Genomic DNA, 24,364 nt, shown 5'->3' on the forward strand with positions numbered 1-24,364 from the left:
GAAATTTGAATTTATTCTTCCCATCTCACTCATATGCATCAATATGTTTAAAGTATTATGTGCTTTATCTTTTTTCTTCTTCTTCTATTTTTTTATTTTTTTCATTTATGCACAAAAACCACAATCTAAACACTTACTTTGAGATAAATTTTGACTCTGTCACCCAGGCTAGAGTGCAGTGGTACGATCATAGCTCATTTTAATCTTGAACTCCTAGACTCTAGCAATCATCCCACCTCAGCCTCCTGAGTAGCCACAACTACGAGCAAGTGTGCACCACCATGCCTTGCTAATTTTTAAAAAAACTTTTAGTAGGGACAAGGTCTCACTATGTTGCCCAGGCTGGTCTTGAAGTCCTGGTCTCAAGAGATCTTCCTGTTTCAGTTTCCCAAAGTGATGGGAATACATGCGCGAGCCACCGCACCCAAACTTTTCTTCTTAAATCAGTTTCTGGTATTGAGATTTGTCCAAAGATGGCAACTGATTTCCTGGGAATGAGGGTCTTCATCACTCTTTACAGCTACTTCAATCTTACATTTCCTTTTGATTGGTATTAACTGCTCACCAAAGGCAGCCAAATTCTCTTTTATTTATTTTTTTGAGACAGTCTCGCTCTGTCGCCCACGCTGGAGTGCAGTGGTGCGATCTCAGCTCACTGAGCTAGGACTACAAACGCATGCCACCACGCCTAGCAAATTTTTGTATTTTTAGTAGAGATGGGGTTTCACCATGTTGGACAGGCTGGTCTCGAACTCCTGGCCTCGTGATCCACCCGCCTCAACCTTCCAAAGTGCTGGGATTACAGGTGAGAGCCACTGTGCCCAGCCCCAAATTCTGTCTTAATCATAGTGGATTACAAATAATAGTTAATACATGATTTCAAAGATAAATAATTTTGACCTTTTTTTTTGAGACAGAGTTTCGCTCTTCTGGCCCAGGCTGGAGGGCAATGGTGCGATCTTGGCTCACCGCAACCTCCGCCTTCTGGGTTCAAGCATTTCTCCTGCCTCAGCCTCCCGAGTAGCTGGGATTACAGGCATGCACCACCATGCCTGGCTAATTTTGTATTTTTAGTAGAGATGGGGTTTCTCTATGTTGGTCAGGCTGGTCTCGAACTCCCGACCTCAGGTGATCCGCCCACCTTGGCCTCCCAAAGTGCTGGGGTTGACAGGCATGAGCCACTAGCCCAGCCAATTTTGACTTTTAAAAAGATAAAGCTATGAATATAATAAAATCCAAATTAAAAATAGACAAAATGTGTTGTTATAAATAATGTAATGATCCTCTCAGGAATCTTCTCTACCATATCATACATTATTACTCATTGAGAACTGAAAAGAAACATTTCTTTCAAGTTTCATATCAGGTTTCTTCTAAATAAGCTTTTTGTTTTTGCCTAATGGACACAATGAATCTTATAACTCCTGTGTTTTTTTATTTCTTTTCACCATTAAGAGATAGGAGTCAAATCTGAAGTATGTTTCTGGCAAGTAAGCAGATCTGTATGATATGCACTTCTGTGTGCTCACTCAACAAATAATTACTGAATAGCCACTACGTACCAGGCAGTCCTACACACGAGGAGTACAGCAACAGTAAAAGAAGATGCCAAGGCAGGCCATCACGGAACTTACATTGTAGGGGGAGGGGAGGCACACACTAAACAAAAAAACTAGTAAGATGTCAGTAACTGGTCAAGTGCGGGGGCTCATGCCTGTAATCCCAGAACTTTGGGAGGCTGAGGCGGGTGCATCACCTGAGGTCAGGAGTTGGAGTCCAGCCTGGCCAACATGGTGAAACTCCATCTCTATTAAAAATACAAAAATTAGCTGGGTGTGGTGGCACGTGCCTGTAATCCCAGCTACTCAGGAGGCTGAGGCAGGAGAATTGTTTGAACCTGGGAGGTGGAGGTTGCAGTGAACCGAGATCGCACCACTGCACTCCAGCCTGGGAGACAGAGGGAGACCCTGTCTCGGAAAAAAAAAAAAAAAAAAAAGATGTCAAGAACTGATAAGTATTAAGAAGACAAATAGGCTGGGCATAGGGCTCACGCCTGTAATCCCAGCACTTTGGGGTGCCGAGGCAGGCAGATCACCTGAGGTTGGGAGTTCAAGACCAGTCTGACCAACACGGAGAAACCCCGACTCTACTAAAACTACAAAATTAGCCAGGTGTGGTGGCGCATGCCTGTAATCCCAGCTACTCAGGGGGCTGAGGCAGGAGAATCGCTTGAACCTGGGAGGCGGAGGTTGTGGTGAGCGGAGATCGTGCCATTGCACTCCAGCCTGGGCAACAAGAGCGAAACTCCGTCTTAAAAAAAAAAAAAAGACAAATAAATCAGAGGAGAAAGAGACAGGGAAGGGGCAGGGAGTGTGGCTTGTCAGAGGAGCCCTGAGTGAGGGAGTGGGGAAGTCATGCAGTTATCTTCCAAAATGTCCTTGGCAGAGGCAAGAGCAAGAACAGGCAGAAGGGTGCCTGGCATTTTCACAGAAGAGCAGGCCAGCCAGAGTGACTCCAGCAGAGGATCAGTGTTAGGAGCGAGCCTACAGAGTTGAGCTCATCTTACCCCTGCATTTTGTTCTATTGTGGCTTCTCCTTGGCCTTCATTCTCTCAAACATTCATGTTATCCTTTTGCAGTGTACGCAATTTTTTAAGCTGGCTAAATTTTTTTTTTTTTTTTTTTGAGACGGAGTCTTGCTCTGTCGCCTAGGCTGGAGTGCAGTGGCGCGACCTTGGCTCACTGCAAGCTCCGCCTCCCGGGTTCACCCCATTCTCCTGCCTCAGCCTCTCCGAGTAGCTGGGACTACAGGCGCCCGCCACCGCTCCCGGCTAATTTTTTGTATTTTTAGTAGAGACGGGGTTTCACCGTGGTCTCGATCTCCTGACCTCGTGATCCAGCCGCCTCAGCCTCCCAAAGTGCTGGGATTACAGGCGTGAGCCACCGCGCCCGGCTAAGCTGGCTAAATTTTTCTGGGGAAGAGGCAAAGTAAAATATCATCATCCAGTTTAAATTATATATATATTTGTGGCCCTTCAAAGTTAAGCTAGAAAACCAAATGCCAATGAGTGGACAAAGATCATGGCAGCTTTTTTCTATGAGTGAGGTCTGTAACTGCAGAAAGACGATTAGCTGAGCTCACTGCTGTCACCTGCTCCACTATTTCCAGGTGCTTGGGGAGAATCCTTCCTAGCACTGAGCAGCGGATCTCCACAGAGAGAAGAGAAATAACTTTTATTGAGCACCTGTTATATGCCATGTATTATGCCAACCTTGTGCTAGGCACTTAAACTTATTTAATCCTCAATACAACTGTGGAAAGTGGGTATAATCTCTTATAGAAGAAACTGAGGTACAGGAATGATAAACAGTAGCTTCCCAAAGTCATATGGTTAAGATGGGACAAAGGCAAGATCAGAACTCAGATGTAGCCAATCTCTGCCAACCAGAATCTTTACTTTGGTCTGCCCCAAAATCAAAAGTGATTAGGGGCAGTTTTAAACTAAAGTTCTTACTACCTGCTCACAAAGAATCCTGCCGCTGAGTCCTAACCTCGGCTATCCCAGCTGTGAATTTATTTCTGCTTTCTGTCCCCAGAGAGAGCTGACTGTGCTGGAGCAAAGGCTTTGTCCCATTAAGTCTTCCCTTCCTCCACTCTGCTCACCACCTGCCCTAATTATCCTCCTACCATTAGCCAACATGGCTTGATGGGAACCAGGTAGGGGACTGGAGAAACTCATCTTAAAACCAAGGGAAGAACAGATGCCAAAGCTAAATATAAATCTGTGAAATGGCGCTGAACTAGATCTTTCGGGAATGGCCTGACCTCTGGCACAGCATTTTCACCACTCCATGTTTCAAGCCCCAGCCCATCAGACCATGAACTCTAAGGGCAGGGACTCCACACCATCTGCCTCTACCTCATACTCCACAGGCATTGATAAACACCCAATGGACAAATGAAATTACTTCAGAGCAACACCTTGTAGTTGACATAAATATTTAAAGTCTAACTGAATTTTAACTCAGAAAAGATAAACTATTGAAAGATGTTACTAGCAAATAAAAATATCTGAGCTTACCATATAGACACCAGAAGCCAGTAACTACTGGCCTCTGCTGTGGTATGTAAGACAAATACAAGAGTTGTCTAAGTCTCTGAAACATCCGCTATTTGACTCGGCTGACACTAAGATAGGCAGTTCCAATTAATCCTTCACTTAACACTGAAGAGTTACCATAATGATCTGGTTTAAACATATCGGGGAGAATTAGGCCAAAACAGCAGAAGCTGGTCAGACTGCAACTGGCTAGCGGAGTGGTCAGATGTATCTTTTTTTATTCTAAGAAAAGCCCTGAGCTGCAGAGGAGGAAGAGAACACCAGAGCTCAAAACCAAGCAAGTTAAGAGCCAAACATTCAGCCAGGAGCTACAGGATTTGTGACTGGGCTGTCACCTGTGGAAGGGCTGATGCAGATGCCACACCCTGGTAGCTCTGGAGGCTTTGGTCCTGCTGTTTCTTAAAAGCATCCTCACCTCCTACAGTAACACATTTTCAGATAATTTCTTCCAAGATTCAGAGTTAAAATTGCCTGGCTTCAAATTCAGGTCCCAATGAAAACTAGTTGTGTGATTTTGAGCAAATCACTTAATTTCTGTGTGCCTCAGCGTCCTCAGATGTAAAATGGAGATAACAACCCCACTTTGGTTGTTACATGATAATGCAAAGTACATAAGAAACATACTGTGGTACTTGCTACATGATAAATAAATGTTATTAATTAAAATAAATGTTAGTTGTTATTAATATTGAAGGAAGGGGAGATGAGAGGGGAGCTAAGGATAATTGTTAGGGCTTGATTAGTAGCTGTTTAACTTAGAGCAAATTGTCCCAAGCCTCAGCTTCTTAGAAGTTAACTATGGAGCTATTCTCTACTTTTCAGAATTGTTGTAAACAGTAAATGTGGTAGTATTTACAGGCTCCTGGCAGAAAGTGGGGGTTCAATGTCTGTAAAACTTAAATTGGGGCCAGGCTTGGTGGCTTACGCCTATAATCCCAGCACTTTGGGAGGCCGAGGCAGGCGAATCACGAGGTCAGGAGATCTAGACCATCCTGGCTAACACAGTGAAACCCCGTCTCTACTAAAAATACAAAACATTAGCTGGGTATGGTGGCGGGCACCTGTAGTCCCAGCTACTCAGGAGGCTGAGGCAGAAGAATAGCATGAACCTGGGAGGCAGAGCTTGCAGTGAGCCGAGATCGCACCACTGCACTACAGCCTGGGTGACAGAGCAAGACTCCATCTCAAAAAAAAAAAACAAAACAAAAAACAGAAACGTACAACAGAGCTTTTGGATATGATGTATAAGGTTTTACAAAATAAGCTAATTCAAACCACAATTATAGCAGTTACTGTTTATACTAAAACATGCAACTAAATAATTCCTGGGCATTTACAAAAGATATTGCCCCTTCCTCTTTATACCACTTGCTTGACAAAATCACAATGGTTAAATCCATGTCTGGGCCTACTCTGCCTGCAGCTACACAGCTAAACAAGTTTGGAGGAAAACATACCACTCTACTGGTTTGTAGAACTTTAGATCCAAAACCTCTAACCTCCAGTGGGATTGGCAAATCCTTCTACAGAAACCTTGTCTACTCCCTCTCCCACTCCCCTAGAGGCCTAATATATGCCTTCTCTCCTAAATCTCCACTATCTCTTTGGCAATTTTTTTTTTTTTTTTTGAGATGGAGTCTTGCTCTGTCTGTCGCCCAGGCTGGAATGCAGTGGCACGATCTCGGCTCACTGCAACCTCCACTTCCCAGGTTTAAGAGATTCTTCTGCCTCAGCCTCCCGAGTAGCTGGGACTACAGGCACACACCACCAAGCTCGGCTGATTTTTGTGTTTTTAGTAGAGATGGGGTTTCACCATATTGGCCAGGCTGGTCTCAAACTCCTGACCTCGTGATCTGCTCGCTTCGGCCTCCCAAAGTGCTGGGATTACAGGCGTGAGCCATCATGTCCGGCTTCTTTGGCAATTTTTAACTGATGATCTTGTTTCCTATTTCATCAAAAGGACTGAAGCCCTGAGAACTTCCACAATCTTCAATCAACAACTTTTCTCATCCACCAGAGTCTGCACCCATGTTCCCCATCTGTTACCAACTGAATGATCCATGCTCCTGTCTAAAAACTAAGACTGGGCCGGGCGTGGCGGCTCATGCCTGTAATCTCAGCACTTTGGGAGGCTGAGGCGGGTGGATCACTTGAAGTCAGGAGTTTGAGACCAGCCTGACCAACATGGTGAAACCCCATCTCTACTAAAAATACAACAATTAGCCAGGTGTGGTTGTGCACTCCTGTAGTCCCAGCTACTAGGGAGGCTGAGATAGGAGGATCACTTGAACCTGAGAGGCAGAGGTTGCAGTGAGCCAAGATCGTGCCACTGCGCGCCAGCCTGAGTAAAGAGTGAGACTGTATCTCAAAAAAAAAAAACCTCTCTCTCTCTCTATATATATATTTGACATAATAAAAATAAAAGCGAAGGCCAGGCTGGGAATGGTGACTCACATCTATAATCCAACACTTTGGGAGACCAACATGGGAGGACTGCTTGAGCCCAGGAGTTCCAGACCAGCCTGGGCAACAGCGAAACCTGTCTTTAAAAAAAAGAAAAAGAGCTAAGACCACTTACCAAACCCCCTTTCCCATTGTCTCTTGCTTACTCTCGTGTTTCACGCCAGCCATTTTCCTCGCTCTCTCCTACATTATCCATTTTTCTCTCTACTGGAACATTCCCACCAGTATAAAAATATCCTGTGACTTCTTCCATCCAAAAAACACCTTCTTGACCTTACTTCCTCCAGCTAGTTACTGACCCTGGCCCTTGCCCCTGCTCTGTTCCTCTCTGTAGCAAATACCTTAAAAGAGCTATCTATATTTGCTATGTCCAATTCTCTCTTAAACCAATTTCTAATAAGCTTTCACCCTCACCATGTCATAAAAAAGACCCTGTCTAGATCACCAGTGACCTCCATGTTGCTAAATCCAATGATAAATTCTCAGCCCTCATTTTTTATGACCTATCAGAAGTATCTAACACAGCTGATTACCCTTTCCATCTTGACAGACTTTCTTTGCTTGGCTCGCAGAATACCATGCACTTGATTTTCTTCATCTCACACTGGCTGCTGCTTTTCCTTCTCTTCTTTTGGCTTTTCTATTTCTTCCTTTTTTTTTTTTTTTTTCCTGAGATGGAGTCTTGCTCTGTTGCCCAGGCTGGAGTCCAGTGGTGTGTTCTTGGCTCACTGCAATCCCTGCCTCCCGGGTTCAAGTGACTCTCCTGCCTTATCCTCCCGAGTAGCTGGGACTGCAGGCGTGTGCCACCATGCCTAGCTTTTTTTCTATTTTTAGTAGAGATGGGGTTTCACCATGTTGGCCAGGCTGGTCTCAAACTCCTGGCCTCAAGTGATCCACCCACCTCGGCCTCCCAAAGTGCTGGGATTACAGGCGTGAGTCACCATGCCCAGCTGGCTTTTCTGTTTCTTCCTAAATTCTAAACTCTGGGGTGCCCCAGGGCTCAATAGATGGTCCTTTTTTCTTCTCTATCAACACTTATAACACTTTGTGAGCTCATCCAGTCACATGGCTTTACATACTATCTACCATATTTCATCAAATCTAAGAATCCACCAAAGGTAAGATGCATCATAATTTATGGCCCATTGAAAGAAAAAAATGCTAACTAAACTAATACGTCATGTATTGTTAAGATTCATCCTGAAAAACAGAAAAAAAGGAAAAGAAAGAAAAAAAAGCAAAAAATAAGAAAAAAGATTCATCCTGATTTTATAGATTTGAAAATAGGACCAGGTGCTGTGGCTCATGCCTTTAATCCCAGCACTTTGGGAGGCCGAGGTAGGTGGATCACCTGAGGTTAGGAGTTCTAGACCAGCCTGGCCAACATGGTGAAACCCCGTCTCTACGAAAAATACAAAAATAGCTGGGCATGGTGGTGCTACTCAGGAGGCTCAGGCAGGAGAACTGCTTGAGCCTGGGAGGCAGAGGTTGCGCCACCGCACTCCAGTCTGGGCAACAACAGTGAAATTCTGTCTCCAAAAAAAAAAAAAAAAAAAAAGGAAAAGATGTGTGCTTTAGATCAAATACAGATGTGCCCCCAAACTCCCAAACTAAATGTATAGCTCAGATATCTCTTCTGACCACCAGGTTAACATATAAAACTGCTACTAAACATCATCTGGATACCTAATTGACATCTCAGCTCCATATACCTCAAACTGAACTTCTGCTCTTCCTGCAAAATCTACTCACAGTCTTTCTCAACTCAGTTATTGCAACTTTTTTTTTTTTTTTTTTTGAGACAAGGTCTCTCTCTGTTGACCAGGCTGGAGTGGGTCACTGCAGCCTTAACCTTTGGGGCTCAAGCAATCCTCCCACCTCAGCCTTCCAAGTAACTCATGCCTGAGTTACTGTGACAGCTCCCTTCAGGCCCTGCCTCCACTCTTGCTCCTTGACGTTCAGGATATAAGGAAGTCATTATGCCATACCTCTGCTCAGAACTCTCAGTGGCTCCTCTTTTCACCCAGAGTGAAAGCTAAGGAAGTCCTTACAGAGGCAAACAAGTAGGCCAGGCCTGATCTCCCACCATTCTCACCCCTACTCACTCTGCAGTGGCCACGATGGCCTTGTTGCTCTTCCTTGAATATATCAGGCATTCCTCCGTCTTGCAGTCTTAGGACTGGCTGTTTCCTCTGCCCAGAATATTCTTCCCTCAGATAGCCACAAGGCTAAATTCTTTACCTCCTTCAAGTTTTTCCTCAAACATCACCTTTTCAATGAAGCCATCCTGATCACCTATTTTTTTTTTTTTTTGAGATGTTATCTTCCCCTGTTGCCCAGGCTGGAGTGCAATGGTGCGATCTCGACTTACTGCAATCTCTGCCTCCCGGGTTCAAACGATTCTCCTGCCTCAGCCTTTGAGTAGCTGGGATTACAGGCGCCCGCCACCGTGCCCATCTAATTTTTGTATTTTTAGTAGAGACGGGGTTTTGCCACGTTCGCCAGGCTGGTCTCGAACTCCTGACCTCGTGATCTTCCCACCTTGGCCTCCCAAAGGGCTAGGATTACAGGCATGAGCCACCATGCCTGGCCTGATCACCCTATTAAAAATGCAATGTGCCTGGCACTCCTCTTCCCCAGTACTCTGCTTGACGTATGTAATCATCTTCTAACATATTCTTTAATTTACATCACACATATAGAAATGTCTTGATGCCTGTTTTGCTAGATAATAAACTTCAAAAGGGCGAAGATTTTCATTATTGAGGTCCCTGAAGCATCCCAAGATCCTGGAACAGTAGTTGTGCCACAAATACTTGCTGAGTGGATGTATAAGCAAGGCACAGGGAGAATGGCAGCATGCTAATTTCATAAACATCCCCCAAATGCCCAGGATGTGCTGGGCTCTGGGTCTTAGGCAATGAGGATTCCAGGTTGATAAGACATGGCTCTTGCTCTCCGGATACAGGGGGGTGAGAAAGGAAGACAAGCTAAACAATTTTCTCCCTGAGCGAAATTCAGGTTAGAAACAGTGAAGATGAGCCCTGGCCCCTTTCTGCACCCCTCTGCTTCTGTGTCATTTCCTCTTCCTTTGCCTTCAGGATGCTGCCTGCCATCCTGTACTTTTAACTGCTTTTCCCCAGCTTCCGTCTTTGGCCCTCTTCTTCTCCTGCCTCTCAAGCACTGACAGCTGTGAGGTCCTGTCTCAAGGCCAATTCCCATTCTTGTGCTGTCCCTGATGTCCTCATCCCATCCCACAGCTTCCCTAACGGCTTTACAGATCTTTTCATCTTTAAACTTGTAATTCCACCTGCACATCCGCACTAGACTGAGAATACCCAGAACACAGCCCATTTATCTTTCCTTTTCCTGCATTCTAAGTGCCAGTTAATAGCATTACCAGTTGCCCAGATACCCAGAGAGAAATGGGGTGACCACCATCTCCATTTACTGAGGGTTTTCCTGGGACTTGGGACTCTCTGTGCTAAAACCAGAAGTCGGGCAAAATGAAACATGCTGGTCACCCTAAATGCCTGGTCCAGAATCTGGAACACGCAGGGGCTAATAACCTCTGGCAGTTCCTCTACATCAACCCCTCATGCCCAGCCCAGTTTCTTTGTTGACCTCATCATAGATCTGAGAACATGTTCTGCATGCCACATTTACTGTGACCCTAATTCCCGTTCCCAGGTTCATGTTTCCAAACCAAACACTCAGAATGGAGTGCAGTGTGGCTCAGAGGCCCACAGGTACTGACTCGATGACGCTGTGGAAAGAGGTGGTATCCAGCTGGAAGATGGACAGGTCGAAGAGGGTGGTAAAGTCCCTCGGGATCTCTTCGCTCTCCTGGAGACACTCTCGATTCCGCTTTGATAGGGTGGCTGTGTAGGGCAGCATCATGTAGTCAGAAATCTGAAAGCCACAAGAGGGTTCCTTTCAGCACAGCAAGAGCAAGCATTTATTCTGTCAAGTCTCCACTGTCTCAGGTCTAAATCTGCAACATTTATACTCTCTTGCCAAGAAATTTTACTGTTCATGATCACTGACCACTAAACCTTAAATAAGCCAATTTATGTGGAAAGAGGAACAAAACTCACTTGGCTAAACCCCAGCACTGGCTAAATCCAAATCTCCAATTACACCAGTACTCACATGGCTGAAAACAGCTGGAGAAACACACAATCCTATCAACTGGTCTTTTAATTTCATGATCTCTGATCTTGAGCGCTCAGCAATCAACTACATCTCCGTAGACTACTCACTTTCCCATTCTTCTAGGCAGTACTTCCCTTTTGTCAGTTCAGCCATCAAAATGATTTTCCCACCTGGGTGCAGTGGCTCACACCTACAACACTTTGGGAGGCTGAGGTGAGTGGATCGCTTGAGCCCAGGAGTTGGAGATCAGCCTGGGCAATATGGCAAAACCCTGTCACTACAAAAATACAAAAAAATTTAGCTGAGCATGGTGGTGTGTGCCTGTAGTCTCAGGTACTTAGGAGGCTGAGGTGGGAGGATCACCTGAGCTCAGGAGGTCAACACTGCAGTGAGCTGTGATCAAACCACTGCACACCAGCCTGGATGACAGAGTAAGACTCTGTCTCAAAAAAAAAAATTGGTTTTCCCTTTCACCATTTTAGCAATGACCTTATTTTCTATTTTAGTAAGAAAATAGAGGAAATCATGAAAGAAAGTCCACAAGCCCCCACCATAACATGTACCCACCCCCTAGCATCCAGGCCCTAACTGCTTCTTTCCTCCTGATACATGCCAGAGCACCTGTGACACTAGTATAGACAGTTCCTCCACTGGTACACTAGATCCCAGTCTTTCTCCCCTAGCCAAGGACATCCCTCCAGCATTGCTGAGAGCCCTCAGTCATGACACATGCTGTGGACTAGTAACAGTAAAAGACCAGGAAAACATAAATGCCTGCCAACAGGACAGTGGTTAAATATATATATATATTTATATTTACATATAAAAAATATATATATTTATATTTACATATAAAAATATATACATTTATATGTACATACATAGGTTCATGCCATTCTCCTGCCTCACCCTCCCGAGTAGCTGGGACTACAGGCGCCTGCCACCACGCCTGGGTAATTTTTTTTTTGTATTTTTAGTAGAAACGGGGTTTCACTGTGTTAGCCAGGATGGTCTCGATCTCCTGACCTCGTGATCCGCCTGCCTCGGCCTCCCAAAGTGCTGGGATTACAGGCGTGAGCCACTGCACCCGGCCGAGAGTAGTTAAATATATTACACTTAAATAATGAAGCAAAATATCCATATGCTTAATGTTTCCATATAAGGAAATATTTTAGACATGCAGTTCTCCTGTTTCCTAACCCAAATCAGTCTCTGAGAAGCCATGTCCCTACGTGAGGGAGGAAGCAGTCAGTGGACAGCCATCTTCGACTGTCTTCTCACCTACCTCCTATGACCAATGGCCAGGAAATCATTTTCCTGACATTTCAGAGTTTAAGAAATAGAGAAACAATTGTAGAGTAAGTGCAGTTTGAATTAGGAGACCTGGATTTGGATCCTGGCTCTGCACTTGCCTGCCATTTGAACACACTGCAATCTTGAAGGATTTCAGTTTCCTCATCTATAAAATAAGAATAAGACCATCTGCCTCTCAGGGCAGTTATGAGGATTAAATAAGATGGCTTATGTGGAAGTATATGGCATACAATGCCTGACACATTACCACCTATTAACTTAGCCCGCACAATCATCCTGTGAGGCAGAGAACACAGGTATTAGTGTTCCCTGTTCACAGATAAGAAAACTAGATGGCTGGGCCCAGTGGCTCATGCCTGTAATCCCAGCACTTTGGGAAGCTGGGGCAGGCGGATCACTTGAGGTCAGGAGTTTGAGACCAGCCTGGCCAAAATGGTGAAACCCCGCCTCTACTAAAAATACAAAAATTAGCCAGGCATGTTGGTTCACGTCTGTAATCCCAGCTACTCAGGAGGCTGAGGCAGGAGGATCACTTGGACCCAGGAGACAGAGGTTGCAGTGAGCTGAGATTGTGCCACTACACTCCAGCCTTGGGCAACAGAGCCAGACTCCATCTCAAAAAATAAATAAATAAAACAAAATATTTTTTTTTCCATAAAGAAAACTAGGATGAAAAATGGTCAGAAAGAACCTGTATAAGGTCCAAGAGCCAGTGGTGATTTCACTGTGCTGGTTTCACCACTTTCCCTTGTCTGATGAATATTATCATAATGCCTTTAGAATTGTTAAATCTAAAGGCAACAAAATTATAGTTTACAACATAAATTCTGATAGTCTTTGTTTCTTTGTAAGAAAATTTCAGATTTCTGAAAAAAGTATTTTTCTGCAGATGCTCATTTTGAAAGTTTGGGCCAGAGTGCCCATAATTTAAATTCTAATTTATATACATACTGTATGTATGTATGCTCCCCTTCCAATTAATTCTATGATTAATTACATATTTTGTTTATTGACTTATTTTTTTACAATATGGCCTTCATCTCCCCCAAATCATCCCTTCTTTCCATTTGTCTTACAGATGAGGTAAAACAGACATGTATTCCTTTTGAGCTGTCAGAAGTGGTACTGAGAAGCTGGACTCATTTTTCATTTAAAAGTTTCTAATAATTCGGTGTCTACCTCTGGGTCCTCAGCATCAATCTGGTTTAGGTGGATGTCTCCTGTCGTGAGCCACTGGAAAACAACATCCTACATTTAAAAAAAAAAGTATATAATTAGGACAGTTGGTTATTTGAAAAAGCTGAAGGTCAAGACTAGAGAATTAAATCAAGAAGAAGGATAAAGGAAAAAAGATTAAACCAGTGATTCAGAAAAGGGTAGCCAGCCTTGTCTTGATGAAATCATATGAGAACTCAAAAGTTTTCTTCATCCTAATGCACCTTTTTTTTGAGACAGAGTCTTGCTCGGTTGCCCTGGTTGGAGTGCGGTGGCGCGATCTCGGCTCACTGCAACCTCCATCTCCTGGGTTCAAGTGATTCTCTTGTCTCAGCCTCCTGAGTAGCTGGGATTACAGGTGCCTGTCACTAGGCCCGGTTGATTTTTGTATTTTTAGTAGATGGGGTTTCACCATGTTGGTCAGGTTGGCCTCAAACTCCTGATCGCAGCTGATCCGCCTGTCTCAGCCTCCCAAAGTGGTAGGATTACAGGCATGAGCTGCCGTGACCAGCATAATGCAACTTTTATCAGAAATTTATAATGTATCTTTAAGCACTCTAACCTCTAACCACAAGCTAAAATTTATTAACCTTTGCTCACAATCCTGAATTAATCCCTATTTACTGTGATGAAAGTCTGAAATTAAAACTTTTGAAAAGAAGAACACCTAGGCCGGGCGTGGTGGCTCACGCCTGTAATCCCAGCACTTTGGGAGGCCGAGGCGGGTGGATCACCTGAAGTCAGGAGTTCGAGACCAGCCTGGCCAAAATAGTGAAACCTCATCTTTACTAAAAATACAAAAATTGGCCTGGTGTGGTGGCGTGTGCCTATAATCCCAGCTTCTCAGGAGGCTGAGGCAGGAGAATCGCTTGAACCCACGAGGCGGAGGTTGCAGTGAGCCGAGATGGTGCCATTGCACTCCAGCCTGGGCGACAGAGAGAGACTCCATGTCAAAAAAAAAAAAAAGTAGAATATCTAGATCTCCCATAATGTGTCTAGAGACATTGAAACTTCATGTAAATTCCACAGAAATAAAATCTTAATCAATCTCCCAATATAACAATTACAAGGCGTTTCTTTCTCTCACTGGAATCACCAATGGACAGCTCTGGCACATGCTGTACAGACATGTGCTTCCCCACTCTGCCATCTTCCATAAGACATGTTCCCTTGGCATTTTTTTGACAAAACTGCAATGCCTTTACTTTATATGCCACATCAGTCAGTGAGTAGTCCTCTACAGAGCACTTCCTAATTCCCATTCCCACCAGCCCCTCCTCTCCACTCACACCTTGACTCCCGTAATTCAGGTCCCCATTCCTCCTTGCCTGGGGACACCACCGCCTTCCTAATTGGCTCTAGGCTGCCTCCTCCTTTACACTTTCCACACAACTGACAGAAGAATCTTTCCAAAACATTCTAGAAGTTCTTTCATAAACAACAACAACAACAAAAAGAAGAAACACAGATCTGGCTATGCTCAAGGCTGCTGAAAACCCAAGGGCTCCCTGTGGCTTTCAGCATCAAGTTCAAGCTCCTTGGCCTTACACGTGATACTGCTATTGAGCCTGTTCCTCTCTGCTTCTCCAGGCTCAGCTCCCATCCCACCTGACATGCTCAGAAACAGCCTTCTGGGTTTACTAATTTGTCTCTCTCTCTCTCAATGTATTACAAACTTTTCCAAAGCAGGAACTGGGACTATGCCTGACTCAACTTTGTATTCTCAGTGCCTGGCATATAATGGGTTCTAAGTAGCTGGTTTTAAATGAGCAAATAAACTTACCAGTATTTTTTTAAATGACATGAAAATAATACACATTGTACATTAATGTGACAAAAGAAAAAGCTTACCATGATTTTGCTGTTTTCTTCCTTGTCCAAATATTGATCACTGAACATGTGACATGAACCAAGCACTGCCAGCTTCCCACCTTGGTTCTATTGATGACAAAGCAGGGTCAGATACTCAAATTCGAAAATGCATCTCATGTATCCTAGTCCCCAGACACTTATCAGAATCATGCTAGCAACTGTCTTATATACTGAAGAGTGTCAATTCACACCCAGATTTTAAAGTTTAGAAATACCAACTATAGGCCAGGTGCAGTGGCTCAGCCTGTAATCCCAGCACTTTGGGAGGCCGAGGCGGGCAGATCACCTGAGGTCAAGAGTTCAAAACCAGCCTGGCCAACATGGTGAAACCCCAACTCTACTAAAAATAAAAAAAAATCAGCCAGGTGTGGTGGCATGCGCCTGTAGTCCCAGATACCCGGGAGGCTGAGGCAGGAAAATCACTTGAACTTGGGAGGCGGAGGTTGCAGTGAGCTGAGATCACGCCACTGCACTCCAGCCTGGGCAACAGAGCGAGACTCCATCTCAAAAAAAAAAAGAAAGACCAACTATAATAACTATTACACTTTAACCTGTCTCTCATTTTAGATACTTCTGTATTTTTCTATTTGGCTTTAACGAAAACTAACATAAATTAATTCTACATTAGCTGGGTGTGGTGAGGCATACCTGTAGTCCTAGCTACTTGGGAAGCTGGGGCAGGAGAATCACTTGAGCCCAGGAGCCCGAGGTTACAATGAGCTATGACTGCACCACTGCACTCCAGCCTGGGAAACCCTGTCTCTAAAAATTAAAAAAAAAAAAAAAAAATTAAATTGGTTCTACAGCATTTTCCCATTGTTATTTATCTTATAAATGAAGATCATAATTTTAAAGGGAAAAAAGATAAACTCAAAGACAGTCTGCACAATTAAAGATACCTATAGGTACCAAAAAAAAAGTATTTAAGTAAGATCCAAATAGAAAGCTAACGCAGGCTGAGCGCAGTGGCTCACGCCTGTAATCCCAGCACTTTGGGAGGCTGAGGTGGGCAGATCACCCTGAGATCAGTAGTTCAAGACCAGCCTAGCTAACATGGAAGGCAAAACCCTGTCTCTACTAGAAATACAAAAATTAGTTGGGGTTGGTGGCACGCCCCTGTACTCCCACAGCTACTTGGGAGGCTGTGGCAGGAGTATTGCTTGAACCTGGGAGGCGAGGTTGCAGCAAGCTGAGATCGCGCCACAGCACTCCAGCCTGGGCAACAGAGTAAGACTCAGTCTCAAAGAAAGCTAAGGCAAGGCTGGGCGCAGTGGCTCACACCTGTAATCCCAGCATTTTAAGAGGCCGAGGCGGGTGGATCGCTTGAGGCCAGGAGTTCGAGACCATCCTGGCCAAGATGGCGAAACTCCGTCTCTACTAAAAATACAAAAATTAGTCAGGCATGGTGGTGCATGCCTGTAATCCCAATTACTCAGGAAGCTGAGGTATGAGAATCACTTGAATCTGGGAAGTGGAGGTTGCAGTGAACCAAGATCGCACCACTGCACCCCAGCCTGGGCAACAGAGTGAGACTCCGTCTCAAAAAAAAAAACCAAAAAAACAAACAAAAAAACCCAGAAAACTAAGGCACAAGAATGAAAGAGTCATAAAATAACGACTGGTTAATAAGAAAAATTTTCAATACTTGTAACTTTAAACAAATAAAAACAAAGTACTTTTTCCTATCAGATAAATAAATATGAAAATACGATATAAACGGCGCTAGTCAAATTTTAGTGAAATAAGTTCTTTCACACATTGTTGCTGAAACTATTAACATATGCAACAAAAGCGGTCTGAAACATAAAAAATTCTATGCCCAGTTGTGTAGTTATAGTCACAAAAAATTAGAAATAAATCCAAATGTTCACAAAAAAGTAATTCAGAATGATGGAACCTTCTTTAGCAGTTAAATTTCATATTATAAAGGGTTTTCAGTAACATGGGAAAATGCTTCTAACACATCATTGGGTTAAAAAAAAGTAAACTATAATTTTTTTTCCCATTTTTAGACACAGGGTCTCATTCTGTCTCCCAGGCTGGAATACAGTGGCACAATCATGGCCCACTGTAGCCTTGAACTCCTGGGTTCAAGTGATCCTCCTGCCTTAGCCTCCCAAGTAGCCAGGAGTATAGGAGCATAACACCACACTCAGCTAACTTTTTTGTAGAGACAGGTCTTGCTACGTTGCCAAGGCTGGTATCAAACTCCTGGCCTCAAGTGATCCTACCTCCTTAACCTCCCAAAGTGCTAAGATTATAGGCATGAGCCACCACGCCTGACCTATACTATAAATTATATTGCTATCCTACTTAAAAGCTTACGAGGCAAATAAATAAAAATAAGGCAAAGCAAAAGTGGGAGAAAGTGAATAATATGTCAACCTGGGCTGTCTTAGAGTCTTGGAGTAGTGCGATGGGGGAATTTTTTTCTTCTGCTTTATCTCTGTATTGTTCATTTTTTCTACAATTATTGTAACATTTCTACAACGTTACTTTTTTTTTTTTTTGGAGACAGTGTCTTGCTCCACTGCCCAGGCTGGAGTGCAGTGGCATGATCTTGGCTCACTGCAACCTCCGCTTCCAGGGTTCAAGTGATTCTCTTGCCTCAGTCTCTGGAGTAGCTGGGATTACAGGCACTCACCATCATGCTGGGCTAATATTTTTGTATTCTTAGTAGAGACAGGGTTTCACTACGGTGGCCAGGCTAGTCTCGAACTCCTGACCTCAAGTGATTCGCCCGCCTTGACCTCCCAAAGTGCTGGGATTACAGTTGTGAGCCACCACGCCCAGCCCAACAATAAGCACATATTACTTTTGTAATGAGAAAACCAGTTCAATAGTAAAAATACAAAATGAAATCGGTTTTTTTAGCTACATCACATACAGGGAACAGGCATAGTTATAATTTCCCTAGGAAAAGAATTATACTAAGCCAGAGATGTCAAGAGATATAAATACACACATTCCATAAATTTTTTTTAAATTGGTAAAAAAACCTCTGACTTGTACCACGTTAAAAGCAAATGCTGCATAAACCGCCACCATGCCTGGCTAATTTTTCAGTATTTTTTTTTTCTTTGAGACGGAGTCTCACTCTATCTCCAGGCTGGAGTGCGGTGGCAGGATCTCGGCTCACTGCAACCTCCTGGCTTCAAGCGATTCTCGTGCCTCAGCTTCCTGAGTAGCTGGGATTACAGGCACATGCCACCACACCACACCCAGCTAATTTTTGTAGTTTTAGTAGAGAGGGGGTTTCACCATGTTGGCCAGGATGGTCTCAATCTCCTGACCTCGTGATCCACCCGCCTTCGCCTCCCAAAGTGCTGGGATTACAGGTGTGAGCCACTGCACCTGGTCAATTTTTGTATTTTTAGTAGAGACGGGGTTTCATCAGGTTGGCCAGGCTGGTCTTGGACTCCTGACCTCAAGTGATCCACCCACCTCGGCCTCCCAAAGTGCTGGGATTACAGGCGTGAGCCACCACGCCCAGCCCAAGAGCTTTTAAATAAGAAGGGAAAGGTAATTCCTAGGTACCACAAAGAAAAATAGGATTGTTAAGAGCTAGAGACACCTAGGTCCCTAGAAAAAAAATTAGGAGATCAGCTGGTGAATTCTGTCTTAGGGGGCAGATGAAGGTAAATTCAGCAAAATGTGAATTAAAAGGCAGTGGGGGCTGGGCACAGTGGCTCATGCCTGTAATCCTAGCACTTTGGGAGGCCGAGGTAGGGGGGGATAGCCTGAGCTCAGAAGTTCAAGACCAGCCTGGGCAACATGGTAAATCCCCATCTCTACTAAAAATACAAAAATTAGCAGGGTGTGGTGGTGCAGGCCTGTAATCCCAGCTACTTGGGAGGCTGAGGCGGGATGCTGAGGCGGGAGGCGGAGACTGCAGTGAGCCAAGATTGCACCGCTGCACCCCAGCCTGGGCAACAGAGCTCATGTCTGTAATCCCAGCACTTTGGGAAGCCAAGGTGGGTGAATCACTTGAGGTCAGGAGTTCGAGATCAGCCTGGCCAACAAAGTGAAACTCCGTCTCTCCCAAAAATACAAAAATTAGCCGTGCTTGGTGGCAGGCGGCTGTAATCCCAGCTACTCGGGAGGCTGAGGCAGGAGAATTGCTTGAACCCGGTAGGCGGAGGTTGCAGTGAGCTAAGATCATGCCACTGCACTCCAGCCTGCACAACAGAGTGAGACTCCATCTCAAAAAAAAAAAAAAAAAAGAAAAAAGAAAAAGAATGGCAGTGGGATGTTGGGTCACTGCCTGGGACTAGCTGTGCCCACATTTCTATGGGGTCTCTAGGATAATAACTGGAAAAATAGTTTTCTGATATATTTTCCTAGGATAAACTAACAGCAACATAATTCTGTGCTATTTTGTGTAATATGTTAACTCCATCTGTTCCTGAATGTATTCTCTTTACACTGATGGTGACAGTCCATAGTCACAGATAGGATTAAAAGTTATTTTCATCAATATGCTGCCATGGGATCAAAAAAAAAAAAGTTATTTTAAAAGTTATAATACAGCACTTCGGGAGGCCGAGGCGGGTGGATCACGAGGTCAGGAGATCGAGACCATCCTGGCTAACATGGTGAAACCCTGTCTCTACTAAAAATACAAAAAATTAGCTGGGCGTGGTGGCAGGCGCCTGTAGTCCTAGCTACTCGGGAGGCTGAGGCAGGAGAATGGCGTGAGCCCAGGAGGCGGAGCTTGCAGTGAGCCAAGATTGCACCACTGCATTCCAGCCTGGGCAACAGAGCGAGACTCCGTCTCAAAAAAAAAAAAAAGTTATAATACAGGTAGCCTCATGCTACAGTGGAAAAGCTTCAGGTTTAGAATAATAAGAGCTAGGTTTAGGCCTTAACCTCATCAATTACTGGACAATCCACTGTTTCCTCATAAGCAAAATGTATATAGCTGAAATATTACTTTGCAGGACTGGCAGGAAGACCAATGAGAAAACATATAAAAGCCTTCTGGAAATGGTAAGGTGGTTTTTATTATTTCAATAATAAAAATAACATCTATACCCATATCTAAGAAAGGCTGTACCTTTGAGTGATAGAAAGCCAGAATGGGTCTGTTAAGTGGGAAGCAGACAAAACCTGTAGACAGAACCGCCACTGCTGGTTTCATGACACTCAATGTGGCACCAAAAGGATACACAAAGGTGAGAGCCCTGTAAGAAATTAAAGAAACACATTCAAATTTTAAAAACATGAATACAAAAATTCTGAAAATTATCTCAATGTTTCTAGAGTAACACTCTTTTTTGAAACAGTCTCACTCCGTCACCCAGGCTGCAGTGCAGTGGTGCGATCTTGGCTCACTGTAACCTCCGCCTCTCAGGTTTAAGCTGTTCTCCAGCCTCAGTGCCTGCTATCACGCCCAGCTAATTTTTCTATTTTTAGTAGAGCCAGGGTTTTACCATGTTGACCAGGCTGGTCTTGAACTCCTGGCCTCAAGTGATCTGCCCGCCTCGGCCTCCCAAAGTGCTGGGATTACAGGTGTGTGCCACGGTGCTCAGCCGAGTAACACTCTTTGATTCATTATCAAGCAAAAAACATTTTTCCTAAGCTTTGGTTTGTTAATTTAAAAACTGGGACAACTCTAGCTACACATTTAATTAAGCATTTTAAAAAACATGAAAGTAAATTAACAGGAAAGTGTAAATGACTGTAACTGGGAGAATTAAAGTAGCCCCTGATGGAGGGAGGAGGAAGAAGATGTGGCCTCATCCAAGAACTGAACTCGAGCTGCTTTGCATAATAATATCTTAGTGGTAAATACGTTCTTCTTCGTTAGGTTTGGCTAGTGCTATCTCTAAGAATTAATGTATGTCACTGGAAGGGTATGTTATCAGTTAAATGTCACATGAACAGAGGCATAAATATACGCTACAATGGACACTTCTACACAGATCTGCTTTGGAGTCCCTCTTCTACTCTCCACTGTCCTAACAAAGACTTGTCTTAGATTATCTAGAGTGAATTGGTCTGACCTGGGGCAACATACTCCTGGAGAGGGTGTGGGATACAGGAGCAAAGGTGGGGTGCAGATTCTGGGGTGAGGCCAACCCATTTAGGAGGGGCTAAGGTTTTACTCAAAGATGGGGCTCTGCAAAGCTTGAAGGAAGTGCTGTCAGAATGGAGAGAAACACAGATCTCAACACCAGAGCATAAGGTTAGAAACTGGGGCGGGGGTATAGGGGAAGCACCCATGAGGAGTTCCTCATAGAGATTTTAATTTCCCTTTTTCTTTAGACCACAAAAATTCTTTTTAGCTTAAGTTTAAAATTATTTCCCTCTAGTGTTTTTGTTTGATTGTTTTGTTTTATTTTTTAAGACAGGATCTCACTTTGTTGCCCAGGCTGGAGTGCAGTGGCATGAACATGACTCACTGCAGCCTCAATCTCCTGGACTGAAGTGATTCTCTTGCCTTAGCGCCCTAAGTAGCTGGGACCACAGATGCATGCCACCACACCAACTAATTTTTATATTTTTTGTAGAAACGGGGTTTCATCATGTTGCCCAGGCTGGTCTTGAACTCCTGAGCTCAGGCAATCCGCCCACCTTGACCTCCCAAAGTGCTGGAATTACAAGCATAAACCACCGGGCCCGGCCTCCCTCTGGTGTTAATCTTTCCCATTCCTTCAGTAAAGTCTCATCTACCCTATGACTTTTGTTGTCATACCATGAAAGAGAAGTGGTACCTGGCCCACATTCTCCAAACTCCGCCTTCTACCCTTACTCCAGCAGTATCCCAGCAAGGTGGATTACAGCCCATGATCTCTGGGCCAGAAGCAGAAGAAAACAAGCAGTTGTCCATGGAGGAAGAAAAAGTAGGTGGGAGAAATAGTTATATGGAGATCAATGCACATCTATCCCCCATACTTTCCCCAAATGCAATCAATGGAAGATGATTCTCAAGGCATAAGGGAGAATGGACACTTGAGTAGTAAGATAAAAACTATCCGCTATTATTATTATATTATTATTATTATTATTTGAGATGGAGTTTTGCTCTTGTCACCCAGGCTGAAGTGCAATGGCATGATCTCAGCTTACTGCAACCTCTGCCTCCTGGGTTCAGGCAATTCCCCTGCCTCAGCCTCCTGAGTAGCTGAGATTATAGGTGCGCACCACCACGCCCGGCTAATTTTTGTATTTTTAGTAGAGATGGGGTTTCACCATGTTGGTCAGGCTGGTCTCAAACTCCTGACCTTAGGTGATCCACCCGCCTAGCTTGTGTAAAGTCCCTAAGATGAGTACAAGCTTCACTTATTTAAGGACTGAAACCAAGTCAGTGTGGCTACAGCAGAGTGAGAGAAGGGAGAAGGGACATAATAGGAAATAAGGATAAAGGAGAATCTGAGACTCCAACAGGCAAAGATACTTCAAGGCACGAAGCAGGACTAGTCCATACCTCAAAGCCTACCAGGAAGCTGTGTTTTCTGGATAATCCAGGAAAGGAACAACTAGACATACTCCCTTCACTATAATTAATTACAAAGTCATAATACAACAACAGGTAGGGCACTATGCTTTAAACTTTACAAAGCACTTTCACAAATATCACCTTACTGAAATTTTCCAACAATTTTTCAAGGTTAACATTGTCCCCATTACACAGATAGGGAAACAGATGCTAACAGTTACTATGCCTTGGGTCACCCTTGGCAAATAAGAGAGGGAATCAGGAACTTCTAATAATTCCTTCTAACTCCAAGTCTACAGTTCTTTTACCTATACCAATTGGATGAACTGACACAAAGTGAAATAATTACATTGATTCTTTTTTTTTTTTTTTTTTTGAGATGGAGTCTTGCTCTGTCACCCAGGCTGGAGTGTAGTGGCGCGATCTTAGCTCACTGCAAGCTCCGCCTCCCGGGTTCATACCATTCTCCTGCCTCAGCCTCCTGAGTAGCTGGGACTACAGGTGCCCGCCACCATGTCTGGCTAATTTTGTTTTGTTTTATCTTTAGTAAAGACAGGGTTTCACCGTGTTAACCAGGACAGTCTTGATCTCCTGACCTCGTGATCCACCCGCCTCGGCCTCCCAAAGTGCTGGGATTACAGGCGTGAGTCACCGTGCCCAGCCTAGATTGATTCTTGACAGTCAAAAATATTAACTCTGTGAATTATATTGCTATGCATATTCCCCCTTATGACTTTACTTTGGTTTCTACTAAGAAAGGTCTTCCCTACTCCAATAATTTAAAATATTTACCTATATTTTTTTAAGTACTTTTTTTTTGCGTTGGTGTCTCCCCCTGTCGCCCAGGCTGGAGTGCAGTGGTGCAATCTCAGCTCATTGCAACATCCGCCTCCCAGGTTCAAGTGATTCTCCTGCCTCAGCCTCCCGAGTAGCTAAGATGACAGGCTTGTGCCACCATGTCTGGCTAAGTTTTGCATTTTTTAGTGGAGATGGGGGTTGGCCAGGCTGGTCTTTTTTTTTTTCTTTTTATTTTTTTTTATTTTGAGACGGAGTCTTGCTCTGTCGCCCAGGCTGGAGTGCAGTGGTGCAATCTCGGCTCACTGCAGGCTCTGCCTCCCAGGTTCACGCCATTCTCCTGCCTCAGCCTCTCCGAGTAGCTGGGACTACAGGCGCCCGCCACCACGCCCGGCTAATTTTTTTGTATTTTTAGTAGAGACGGGGTTTCACCGTGGTCTCGATCTCCTGACCTCGTGATCCGCCCGCCTCGGCCTCCCAAAGTGCTGGGATTACAAGCGTGAGCCACCACGCCCGGCCACAGGCTGGTCTTGAACTCTTAACCTCAGGTGATCTGCCTGCCTCAGTCTCCCAAAGTGCTCGGATTACAGGCATGAGCCATCGTACCTGGGCTTCTTTAAGTACTTCTATGCTTTCTTTTAAAATTCTTTTTCTTTTCTTTCCTTTTTTTTTTTTTTTTTTTGAGACGGAGTCTCGCTCTTTCACCCAGGCTGGAGTGCAGTGGCGTGATGTCGGATCACTGCAGGCTCCGTCCCCCGGGGTTCACGCCATTCTCCTGCCTCAGCCTCCCGCGTAGCTGGGACTACAGGCGCCTGCCACCTCGCCTGGCTAATTTTTTGTATTTTTAGTAGAGACGGGGTTTCTTTTTTTTTTTTTTTAAGACAGAGTCTCGCTCTGTCGCCCAGGCTGGAGTGCAGTGGCACGATCTCGGCTCACTGCAAGCTCCGCCTCCCAGGTTCACGCCATTCTCCTGCCTCAGCTTCCCGAGT

General features: G+C 44.4%; 1 protein-coding gene across 3 annotated transcripts in view; it reads right to left on the reverse strand.

Annotated features, from left to right (window-relative positions):
• IFT52 (intraflagellar transport 52) overlaps positions 1-24,364 on the reverse strand; it is a 55,955-nt gene that overhangs the window by 13,292 nt on the left and 18,299 nt on the right. For 2 of the 3 annotated variants that reach the window (XM_032142504.2, XM_032142506.2), the window contains 4 exons: positions 20,196-20,322; positions 15,119-15,205; positions 13,232-13,300; positions 10,341-10,495 (listed from right to left, as the gene is read on the reverse strand). In XM_032142504.2, the coding sequence (XP_031998395.1) occupies positions 10,341-10,495; positions 13,232-13,300; positions 15,119-15,205; positions 20,196-20,322 (438 nt within the window). Of the gene's footprint in view, positions 1-10,340; positions 10,496-13,231; positions 13,301-15,118; positions 15,206-15,787; positions 15,881-20,195; positions 20,323-24,364 lie in introns of those variants that run through there. The other variant, XM_032142508.2, reaches the window with a different exon arrangement.

This window comes from Hylobates moloch, unplaced genomic scaffold, assembly GCF_009828535.3.
Source record: "Hylobates moloch isolate HMO894 unplaced genomic scaffold, HMol_V3 SCAFFOLD_21, whole genome shotgun sequence".
In the NCBI taxonomy this organism is placed as follows: Eukaryota; Metazoa; Chordata; class Mammalia; order Primates; family Hylobatidae; genus Hylobates; species Hylobates moloch.